This window comes from Rhopilema esculentum, chromosome 18 (genome assembly GCF_057945365.1).
Source record: "Rhopilema esculentum isolate cy_ngs chromosome 18, ASM5794536v1, whole genome shotgun sequence".
Classification (NCBI taxonomy): Eukaryota; Metazoa; Cnidaria; class Scyphozoa; order Rhizostomeae; family Rhizostomatidae; genus Rhopilema; species Rhopilema esculentum.
In genome coordinates this window covers 509,728-521,662 of record NC_142832.1, presented here as the reverse complement: position 1 = coordinate 521,662, position 11,935 = coordinate 509,728, and the positions used below count along the sequence as shown (strand labels likewise).

Sequence of the window (11,935 nt, the reverse complement as noted above, 5' to 3'; positions counted from 1 at the left end):
AAAACATCAAACTTCTCAGTGAAAATTCTCTACTTGAAGGTCGTCTTGAAGAGCAAGAAAATAACCTTTCCAAGAAAGAAGACGAAATTTTGGATCTCAAACATGAGATAGAAGAGCTTAAAAACAAAATGCAAAAAGACAAGACATGCATTGCTCGACAAGCATCGATCATTTCTAACCAGGAGGCAACGATCGAGCAGATGGAGGTGGATGCAGTCAAAAAGGGTCTGAGAATATGGGAGCTCAAGTATGAAATGAAGGAAGCCAACACCAAAGTGACAAAAGAAGTGGCTGAGATTACTGTAAAGAACGTCATCAGGGAAGCAGGAGACAAGGCTCAAATTTTCAATCTGGAAAACAAGAATATCTCACTCAGGTCAGAAAATGAATCTTTGGTGCAGAAAACAAAATGGCTGGAGAAATTAGTTACCGAGCTGCAGGACAATGCACAAAACATGGCAGCCACAGCTGAATCAAAGATTAGAGAAATGGCTGACGAAATTCAAGAAGCCACTACAAGGGCGAAAACTTCAGAAAAGAGGGCAAACGAGCTTGAATCATGTCTTAACGAGACTACTGAATCATTGGCAAATGCTACGGAGCAAATCGAAATCACAATACAAGAAAAAGATGCCCTTCTTGTCAGCCTGAAGGAGAAGGACCAGACTTTGAAGTGGCAGCTCCGTGAAAACAAGCAAATGAGGTATGAGATTGACATTCAAGACATGAGGATCGAAAACATGGCAGCGAGGCTTAAAAACATTGCACAGATTTGCTTTGGTACCCCAGAGCTTAATTGGGGCAGTGACGAGAGGTTGGATCAAATGATCGAAAGAATTCAAGGGATGCATGAAACATTGGCAAAAGTGGAAGTGAAAAAGAAGCCTTTTGTTAAAAGACTTTTCAAAAGATTTCGCAGTGCAAACAGACTTTAACAAATATAAGACAACGTTAACACCCATATAGTATTTAAACTTTTTTCTAAGTATTGTAATTGATTAAAATTTTTTTTTTGGAAAGAAAATTTTCTTCAAAATTTTTTTGTATATTTTAATGTCTCTCTCATTCGGGCTCAGTGTGGATATTGCTAAGCTGCATTCACTATTGTGATTCAATTCAGTTTCGTTTGCGGTCATTTCAGTATTAATTTCTAACAATCAAGTATATTTATTCTTCCAAAACTCCTTTGGAAAAGATCATAACAACGCTTCAGATAGGGTGTCTGTTTAAAAAAGCAGAGAGATGTGTGTGGGGGCTAGATGAAGAAAATTTCTAATGAAAGTCTAGGAAATGTTATTATACAAGAACCTCATTCTACAAAGCAAACTTCAAAGATTTTGTTGCGTATTAAAAGCAGAAGACTTGAAATGGAACTTATTTTTTCTTCAATGCCACCTTCGCCTTGAATAATATTAAATTCAAGCTTAGTGGTGTTTCCAATCTTTCTCCTTCTACTTTCGAAAACAATTCTCATAACTTCTGAAAACATATTTTGTAAATCATACAAACGACAACAACTGTCTAGTTCCTGTTGCATAGTATAGATTATTTATGGGGAGGATTTTCAAAGATGCTGATAGATTCAACATGATAGGAAGAGGAGTAAAGATTTTTGTTAAACGAGATGCAAAGTGATTTCATATCATGTAACTATTTCGCTGCAAACATTGCATATAGCTTCGTGAATGCATTTATGAAAGGGCAGTTGATGCACAGCAATATGTGAACAGTTTCTGCTTACCCATAGTCATAGCTAGGCATGCCAATGCAAACCACTCTGTTGAACGTCACTCACATGGAGGCTTTATAAGAAAGGGCTCTATTTTCTTTTTGGGTCAGAAGATGATGAAGACTTGTGCTTTGACACGCCTTCACTGAAAGGAAAAAACAAACTTTTGGACAACAGCATCAATAGGGTTTTCAAAATTGAAGCAAATAAGAAAAAGTTTGAAGGAGTGCATTCGGTAGCTTTTGCAAATTGAACTAATCTCTAAAGACTTTAATAGCTCAAGCAAAAAGGCTCTTTAACGAGAGGTAAAATGTGATTCCCATTCGTAGGGGAAAGAAAAAAGGGAATGAAAAAAGGAGGGAGCGTAGGACGGTAGCAACAAAAAGTAAAAGCAGAAAGATAAATTGAATCTGAGGTGAATGTCAGTAAGAGAGCATTGGATTCAAAGAAATTGAGAACAGGGAAGATTGACTGAAAGGAAAAGAGAAAAACAAGGCTAGAGTTAAAAGACACTAGACTGGTCTTTGCTAAGATTAAATCCTTAGGCACTCAATATCTTCATCAATCAGGTCCTTAATGAATTTGACATCACATTCGTTTTTAAGACCAACAACTAAAGGTAAGATATCACGTATACAATCAATCTGACGTCACGAACGGTTTTGATTGCTATAAAAGGGGATGCGCACAACAAGAGATTACTTGGCGAAGAGTATCGTTATCTAAGCGGTGTTCTTCAGCAATCTTCTACAAGTTGTGAATATAGTTTGTACAAAAGATCTACGTGTATCTACGTGAGCTGTTGTTGGTGATTTGTGCCTTACTTACATCGGATTATGATCAACATGTCGTTGAAAAGTGAAGAGAAAATAGCCGGTGGTGACTCGACTTTGGTGAAGGAGCTAATGAGCGAACTGGAGAATTCGAAGAAAGAAGCGAGCAAGCTAAAAGAACTAAACGGAGTTTTGGTGAAGTGAGTGTAAATTGTCGATTCTTCATAAAGTTTAATATCTTTTTGCTTTTTACGAAATAATTTTGAAAGTACTGAACGAGGATGAAGATACATTTTTATCCTAAGTTACTTTGCCTTAATGTGAAACCTCAACTGCAAGTAAACGTTTTCTGTCGAGCATCGACAACAAAAAATTATATGAGTTCCTTTTTTAATTCCAGAAAATCCAAGGAGCGAGAGAGAGCATTCAAGTTAGAGAAGGATCAGTGCAAAATGGAGGTCAGCATGGGTTACCAATACAGTTTCTTATAAGTAAATCATACCAAAAACTTTCATTAATACTCCATGTTCCTATAGAGCTCAATGTTTTACTTTTGCTGTATCGATAAACGATTTCCAAGGAATCTTTTAGACGAACAATAATTTTGGATATATTTCCTGATCCTAGATAAATGATCTTAAAATGCAAATGAGTGGCTTGACGGAAGTACTAAACTATCAACAAGACATGGCGGATGAGTTGGTACAACGTGAGCCAGAGAAAGTCAAGAAATTAAAACGTCAGAAGAAGGAGTTGACTGACAAGTGTCAAGAGAAGGAGAAGCAGTTAGAAGGAATGAAGAAAAGTTTACAAGAAATGAAAGTTGCCTTTGAAAGCAAGAAAACCGAAAACAAAGAAATCAAAGAGGCAATGCTGGAATTGAAAGGCGAAAACATCAAACTTCTCAGTGAAAATTCTCTACTTGAAGGTCGTCTTGAAGAGCAAGAAAATAACCTTTCCAAGAAAGAAGACGAAATTTTGGATCTCAAACATGAGATAGAAGAGCTTAAAAACAAAATGCAAAAAGACAAGACATGCATTGCTCGACAAGCATCGATCATTTCTAACCAGGAGGCAACGATCGAGCAGATGGAGGTGGATGCAGTCAAAAAGGGTCTGAGAATATGGGAGCTCAAGTATGAAATGAAGGAAGCCAACACCAAAGTGACAAAAGAAGTGGCTGAGATTACTGTAAAGAACGTCATCAGGGAAGCAGGAGACAAGGCTCAAATTTTCAATCTGGAAAACAAGAATATCTCACTCAGGTCAGAAAATGAATCTTTGGTGCAGAAAACAAAATGGCTGGAGAAATTAGTTACCGAGCTGCAGGACAATGCACAAAACATGGCAGCCACAGCTGAATCAAAGATTAGAGAAATGGCTGACGAAATTCAAGAAGCCACTACAAGGGCGAAAACTTCAGAAAAGAGGGCAAACGAGCTTGAATCATGTCTTAACGAGACTACTGAATCATTGGCAAATGCTACGGAGCAAATCGAAATCACAATACAAGAAAAAGATGCCCTTCTTGTCAGCCTGAAGGAGAAGGACCAGACTTTGAAGTGGCAGCTCCGTGAAAACAAGCAAATGAGGTATGAGATTGACATTCAAGACATGAGGATCGAAAACATGGCAGCGAGGCTTAACAACATTGCACAGATTTGCTTTGATACCCCAGAGCTTAATGGGGACAGTGAGGAGAGGTTGGATCAAATGATCGAAAGAATTCAAGGGATGCAGGAAACATTGGCAAAAGTGGAAGTGAAAAAGAAGCCTTTTGTTAAAAGACTTTTTAAAAGATTTCGCAGTGCAAACAGACTTTAACAAATATAAGACAACGTTAACACCGATATAGTATTTAAACTTTTTTCTAAGTATTGTAATTGATTAAATTTTTTTTTTGGAAAGAAGATTTTATTCAAAATTTTTTTGTACATTTTAATGTCTCTCTCATTCGGGCTCAGTGTGGATTTTGCTAAGCTGCATTCACTATTGTGATTCAATTCAGTTTCGTTTGAGGTCATTTCAGTATTAATTTCTAACAATCAAGTATATTTATTCTTCCAAAACTCCTTTGGAAAATATCATAACAACGCTTCAGATAGGGTGTCTGTTTAAAAAGGCAGTAAGGTGTGTGTGGGGGCTAGATGAAGAAAATTTCTAATGAAAGTCTAGGAAATGTTATTATACAAGAACCTCATTCTACAAAGCAAACTTCAAAGATTTTGTTGCGTTTTAAAAGCAGGGGACTTGAAATGGAACCTATTTTTCTTCAATGCCACCTTCGCCTTGAATAATATTAAATTCAAGCTTAGTGGTGTTTCCAATCTTTCTCCTTCTACTTTCGAAAACAATTCTCATAATTTCTGAAAACATATTTTGGAGATCATACAAACGACAACAAATGTCTTGTTCCTGTTGCATAGTACAGATTATTTATGGGGAAGATTTTCAAAGGTGCTGATAGATTCAACATGATAGGAAGAAGGGTAAAGATTTTTGTCAAACGGGATCCAATGTGACTTGATATCATGTAACTATTTCGCTGCAAGCATTGCATAAATCTTCGTGAATGCATTTATGAAAGAGCAGTTGATGCACAGCAATATGTGAACAGTTTCTGCTTACCTATATTCATAGCTAGGCATGCCAATGCAAACCACTCTGTTGAACGTCACTCACATGGAGGCTTTATAAGAAAGGGCTCTATTTTCTTTTTGGGTCAGAAGATGATGAAGACTTGTGCTTTGACACGCCTTCACTGAAAGGAAAAAACAAACTTTTGGACAACAGCATCAATAGGGTTTTCAAAATTGAAGCAAATAAGAAAAAGTTTGAAGGAGTGCATTCGGTAGCTTTTGCAAATTGAACTAATCTCTAAAGACTTTAATAGCTCAAGCAAAAAGGCTCTTTAACGAGAGGTAAAATGTGATTCCCATTCGTAGGGGAAAGAAAAAAGGGAATGAAAAAAGGAGGGAGCGTAGGACGGTAGCAACAAAAAGTAAAAGCAGAAAGATAAATTGAATCTGAGGTGAATGTCAGTAAGAGAGCATTGGATACAAGGAAATTGAGAACAGGGAAGATTGACTGAAAGGAAAAGAGAAAAACAAGGCTAGAGTTAAAAGACACTAGACTGGTCTTTGCTAAGATTAAATCCTTAGGCACTTAATGTCTTCATCAATCAGGTCCTTAATGAATTTGACATCACACTCGTTTTTAAGACCAACAACTAAAAGTAATATATCACGTATACAATCAATCTGACGTCACAAACGGTTTTGATTGCTATAAAAGGGGATGCGCACAACAAGAGATTACTTGGCGAAGAGTATCGTTATCTAAGCGGTGTTCTTCAGCAATCTTCTACAAGTTGTGAATATAGTTTGTACAAAAGATCTACGTGTATCTACGTGAGCTGTTGTTGGTGATTTGTGCCTTACTTACATCGGATTATGATCAACATGTCGTTGAAAAGTGAAGAGAAAATAGCCGGTGGTGACTCGACTTTGGTGAAGGAGCTAATGAGCGAACTGGAGAATTCGAAGAAAGAAGCGAGCAAGCTAAAAGAACTAAACGGAGTTTTGGTGAAGTGAGTGTAAATTGTCGATTCTTCATAAAGTTTAATATCTTTTTGCTTTTTACGAAATAATTTTGAAAGTACTGAACGAGGATGAAGATACATTTTTATCCTAAGTTACTTTGCCTTAATGTGAAACCTCAACTGCAAGTAAACGTTTTCTGTCGAGCATCGACAACAAAAAATTATATGAGTTCCTTTTTTAATTCCAGAAAATCCAAGGAGCGAGAGAGAGCATTCAAGTTAGAGAAGGATCAGTGCAAAATGGAGGTCAGCATGGGTTACCAATACAGTTTCTTATAAGTAAATCATACCAAAAACTTTCATTAATACTCCATGTTCCTATAGAGCTCAATGTTTTACTTTTGCTGTATCGATAAACGATTTCCAAGGAATCTTTTAGACGAACAATAATTTTGGATATATTTCCTGATCCTAGATAAATGATCTTAAAATGCAAATGAGTGGCTTGACGGAAGTACTAAACTATCAACAAGACATGGCGGATGAGTTGGTACAACGTGAGCCAGAGAAAGTCAAGAAATTAAAACGTCAGAAGAAGGAGTTGACTGACAAGTGTCAAGAGAAGGAGAAGCAGTTAGAAGGAATGAAGAAAAGTTTACAAGAAATGAAAGTTGCCTTTGAAAGCAAGAAAACCGAAAACAAAGAAATCAAAGAGGCAATGCTGGAATTGAAAGGCGAAAACATCAAACTTCTCAGTGAAAATTCTCTACTTGAAGGTCGTCTTGAAGAGCAAGAAAATAACCTTTCCAAGAAAGAAGACGAAATTTTGGATCTCAAACATGAGATAGAAGAGCTTAAAAACAAAATGCAAAAAGACAAGACATGCATTGCTCGACAAGCATCGATCATTTCTAACCAGGAGGCAACGATCGAGCAGATGGAGGTGGATGCAGTCAAAAAGGGTCTGAGAATATGGGAGCTCAAGTATGAAATGAAGGAAGCCAACACCAAAGTGACAAAAGAAGTGGCTGAGATTACTGTAAAGAACGTCATCAGGGAAGCAGGAGACAAGGCTCAAATTTTCAATCTGGAAAACAAGAATATCTCACTCAGGTCAGAAAATGAATCTTTGGTGCAGAAAACAAAATGGCTGGAGAAATTAGTTACCGAGCTGCAGGACAATGCACAAAACATGGCAGCCACAGCTGAATCAAAGATTAGAGAAATGGCTGACGAAATTCAAGAAGCCACTACAAGGGCGAAAACTTCAGAAAAGAGGGCAAACGAGCTTGAATCATGTCTTAACGAGACTACTGAATCATTGGCAAATGCTACGGAGCAAATCGAAATCACAATACAAGAAAAAGATGCCCTTCTTGTCAGCCTGAAGGAGAAGGACCAGACTTTGAAGTGGCAGCTCCGTGAAAACAAGCAAATGAGGTATGAGATTGACATTCAAGACATGAGGATCGAAAACATGGCAGCGAGGCTTAACAACATTGCACAGATTTGCTTTGATACCCCAGAGCTTAATGGGGACAGTGAGGAGAGGTTGGATCAAATGATCGAAAGAATTCAAGGGATGCAGGAAACATTGGCAAAAGTGGAAGTGAAAAAGAAGCCTTTTGTTAAAAGACTTTTTAAAAGATTTCGCAGTGCAAACAGACTTTAACAAATATAAGACAACGTTAACACCGATATAGTATTTAAACTTTTTTCTAAGTATTGTAATTGATTAAATTTTTTTTTTGGAAAGAAGATTTTATTCAAAATTTTTTTGTACATTTTAATGTCTCTCTCATTCGGGCTCAGTGTGGATTTTGCTAAGCTGCATTCACTATTGTGATTCAATTCAGTTTCGTTTGAGGTCATTTCAGTATTAATTTCTAACAATCAAGTATATTTATTCTTCCAAAACTCCTTTGGAAAAGATCATAACAACGCTTCAGATAGGGTGTCTGTTTAAAAAGGCAGTAAGGTGTGTGTGGGGGCTAGATGAAGAAAATTTCTAATGAAAGTCTAGGAAATGTTATTATACAAGAACCTCATTCTACAAAGCAAACTTCAAAGATTTTGTTGCGTTTTAAAAGCAGGGGACTTGAAATGGAACCTATTTTTCTTCAATGCCACCTTCGCCTTGAATAATATTAAATTCAAGCTTAGTGGTGTTTCCAATCTTTCTCCTTCTACTTTCGAAAACAATTCTCATAATTTCTGAAAACATATTTTGGAGATCATACAAACGACAACAAATGTCTTGTTCCTGTTGCATAGTACAGATTATTTATGGGGAAGATTTTCAAAGGTGCTGATAGATTCAACATGATAGGAAGAAGGGTAAAGATTTTTGTCAAACGGGATCCAATGTGACTTGATATCATGTAACTATTTCGCTGCAAGCATTGCATAAATCTTCGTGAATGCATTTATGAAAGAGCAGTTGATGCACAGCAATATGTGAACAGTTTCTGCTTACCTATATTCATAGCTAGGCATGCCAATGCAAACCACTCTGTTGAACGTCACTCACATGGAGGCTTTATAAGAAAGGGCTCTATTTTCTTTTTGGGTCAGAAGATGATGAAGACTTGTGCTTTGACACGCCTTCACTGAAAGGAAAAAACAAACTTTTGGACAACAGCATCAATAGGGTTTTCAAAATTGAAGCAAATAAGAAAAAGTTTGAAGGAGTGCATTCGGTAGCTTTTGCAAATTGAACTAATCTCTAAAGACTTTAATAGCTCAAGCAAAAAGGCTCTTTAACGAGAGGTAAAATGTGATTCCCATTCGTAGGGGAAAGAAAAAAGGGAATGAAAAAAGGAGGGAGCGTAGGACGGTAGCAACAAAAAGTAAAAGCAGAAAGATAAATTGAATCTGAGGTGAATGTCAGTAAGAGAGCATTGGATTCAAAGAAATTGAGAACAGGGAAGATTGACTGAAAGGAAAAGAGAAAAACAAGGCTAGAGTTAAAAGACACTAGACTGGTCTTTGCTAAGATTAAATCCTTAGGCACTCAATATCTTCATCAATCAGGTCCTTAATGAATTTGACATCACATTCGTTTTTAAGACCAACAACTAAAGGTAAGATATCACGTATACAATCAATCTGACGTCACGAACGGTTTTGATTGCTATAAAAGGGGATGCGTACAGCAAGAGATTACTTGGCGAAGAGTATCGTTATCTAAGCGGTGTTCTTCAGCAATCTTCTACAAGTTGTGAATATAGTTTGTACAAAAGATCTACGTGTATCTACGTGAGCTGTTGTTGGTGATTTGTGCCTTACTTACATCGGATTATGATCAACATGTCGTTGAAAAGTGAAGAGAAAATAGCCGGTGGTGACTCGACTTTGGTGAAGGAGCTAATGAGCGAACTGGAGAATTCGAATAAAGAAGCGAGCAAGCTAAAAGTACTGAACGGAGTTTTGGTGAAATGAGTGAAAATTGTCGATTCTTCATAAAGTTTAATATCTTTTTGCTTTTTACAAAATAATTTTGAAAGTACTGAACGAGGATCAAGATACATTTTTATCCTAAGTTTCTTTGCCTTAATGTGAAACCTCAACTGCAAGTAAACGTTTTCTGTCGAGCATCGACAATAAAAAATTATATGAGTTTCTTTTTTTTTATTCCAGAAAATCCAAGGAGCGAGAGAGAGCATTCAAGTTAGAGAAGAATCAGTGCAAAATGGAGGTAAGCATGGGTTACCAATACAGTTTCTTATAAGTAAATGATACCAAAAACTTTCATTAATACTCCATGTTCCTATAGAGCTTAATGGTTTACTTTTGCTGTATCGATAAACGATTGCCAAGGAATCTTTTAGACGAAAATTAATTTTGGATATATTTTCTAACCCTAGATAAATGATCTTAAAATGCAAATGAGTGGCTTGACGGAAGTACTAAACTATCAACAAGACATGGCGGATGAGTTGGTACAACGCGAGCCAGAGAAAGTCAAGAAATTGAAACGTCAGAAAAAGGAGTTGACTGACAAGTATCAAGAGAAGGAGAAGCAGTTAGAAGGAATGAAGAAAAGTTTACAAGAAATGAAAGTTGCCTTTGAAAGCAAGAAAACCGAAAACAAAGAAATCAAAGAGGCAATGCTGGAATTGAAAGGCGAAAACATCAAACTTCTCAGTGAAAATTCTCTACTTGAAAGTCGTCTTGAAGAGCAAGAAAATAACCTTTCCAAGAAAGAAGACGAAATTTTGGATCTCAAACATGAGATAGAAGAGCTTAAAAACAAAATGCAAAAAGACAAGACATGCATTGCTCGACAAGCATCGATCATTTCTAACCAGGAGGCAACGATCGAGCAGATGGAGTTTGATGCAGTCAAAAAGGGTCTGAGAATATGGGAGCTCAAGCATGAAATGAAGGAAGCCAACACCAAAGTGACAAAAGAAGTGGCTGAAATTACTGTAAAGAACGTCATCAGGGAAGCAGGAGACAAGGCTCAAATTTTCAATCTGGAAAACAAATATATCTCACTCAGGTCAGAAAATGAATCTTTGGTGCAGAAAACAAAATGGCTGGAGAAATTAGTTACCGAGCTGCAGGACAATGCACAAAACATGGCAGCCACAGCTGAATCAAAGATTAGAGAAATGGCTGACGAAATTCAAGAAGCCACTACGAGGGCGAAAACTACAGAAAAGAGGGCAAACGAGCTTGAATCGTGTCTTAACGAGACTACTGAATCATTGGCAAATGCTATGGAGCAAATCGAAGTCACAATACAAGAAAAAGATGCCCTTCTTGTCAGCCTGAAGGAGAAGGACCAGACTTTGAAGTGGCAGCTCCGTGAAAACAAGGAAATGAGGTATGAGATTGACATTCAAGACACGAGGATCGAAAACATGGCAGCGAGGCTTAAAAACATTGCACAGATTTGCTTTGGTACCCCAGAGCTTAATTGGGGCAGTGAAGAGAGGTTGGATCAAATGATCGAAAGAATTCAAGGGATGCAGGAAACATTGGCAAAAGTGGAAGTGAAAAAGAAGCCTTTTGTTAAAAGACTTTTTAAAAGATTTCGCAATGCAAACAGACTTTAACAAATATAAGACAACGTTAACACCCATATAGTATTTAAACATTTTTCTAAGTATTTTAATTGATTTAAATATTTTTTTGGAAAGAAGATTTTCTTCAAAATACTTTCGTATATTTTGATGTCTCTCTCATTCGGGCTCAGTGTGGATATTGCTAAGCTGCATTCACTATTGTGATTCAATTCAGTTTCGTTTGAGGTCATTTCAGTATTAATTTCTAACAATCAAGTATATTTATTCTTCCAAAACTCCTTTGGAAAAGATCATAACAACGCTTCAGATAGGGTGTCTGTTTAAAAAGGCAGAGAGATGTGTGTGGGGGCTAGATGAACAAAATTGCTAATGAAAGTCTAGGAAATGTTATTATACAAGAACCTCATTCTACAAAGCAAACTTCAAAGATTTTGTTGCGTTTTAAAAGCAGAGGACTTGAAATGGAACTTATTTTTCTTCAATGCCACCTTCGCCTTGAATAATTTTAAATTCAAGGTTAGTGGTGTTTCCAATCTTTCTCCTTCTACTTTCGAAAACAATTCTCATAACCTATGAAAACATATTTTGGAGATCATAGAAACGACAACAAATGTCTTGTTCCTGTTGCATAGTACAGATTATTTATGGGGAGGATTTTCAAAGGTGCTGATAGATTCAACATGATAGGAAGAGGAGTAAAGATTTTTGTTAAACGAGACCCAATGTGATTTGATATCACGTAACTATTTCGCTGCAAGCATTGCATAAATCTTCGTGAATGCATTTATGAAAGAGCAGTTGATGCACAGCAATTCGGAACAGTTTCTGCTTACCTATATTCATAGCTAGGCATGCCAAT

At 36.8% G+C, this 11,935-nt stretch overlaps 3 protein-coding genes across 3 annotated transcripts; all 3 read left to right on the top strand.

Annotated features, from left to right (window-relative positions):
• Positions 1–1,634: 1,634 nt before the first annotated feature.
• LOC148958043 (uncharacterized) lies at positions 1,635–4,613 on the top strand. Its single transcript, XM_089113742.1, has 2 exons — positions 1,635–2,960; positions 3,130–4,613. The coding sequence occupies exons 1-2, from the start codon at positions 2,784–2,786 to the stop codon at positions 4,324–4,326; spliced, it is 1,374 nt and encodes a 457-aa protein (XP_088969868.1). The 5' UTR covers positions 1,635–2,783; the 3' UTR covers positions 4,327–4,613.
• Positions 4,614–4,647: 34 nt separating this feature from the next.
• LOC135680993 (uncharacterized) lies at positions 4,648–8,010 on the top strand. The gene is made up of 2 exons (XM_089113741.1): positions 4,648–6,349; positions 6,519–8,010. Exons 1-2 carry the CDS (start codon positions 6,173–6,175, stop codon positions 7,713–7,715), a joined length of 1,374 nt encoding a protein of 457 aa, XP_088969867.1. The 5' UTR covers positions 4,648–6,172; the 3' UTR covers positions 7,716–8,010.
• A 28-nt stretch (positions 8,011–8,038) lies between these two features.
• Positions 8,039–11,637, top strand: LOC148958042 (uncharacterized). Its single transcript, XM_089113746.1, has one exon. The coding sequence runs from the start codon at positions 9,925–9,927 to the stop codon at positions 11,104–11,106; it is 1,182 nt and encodes a 393-aa protein (XP_088969872.1). The 5' UTR covers positions 8,039–9,924; the 3' UTR covers positions 11,107–11,637.
• Positions 11,638–11,935: the final 298 nt, after the last annotated feature.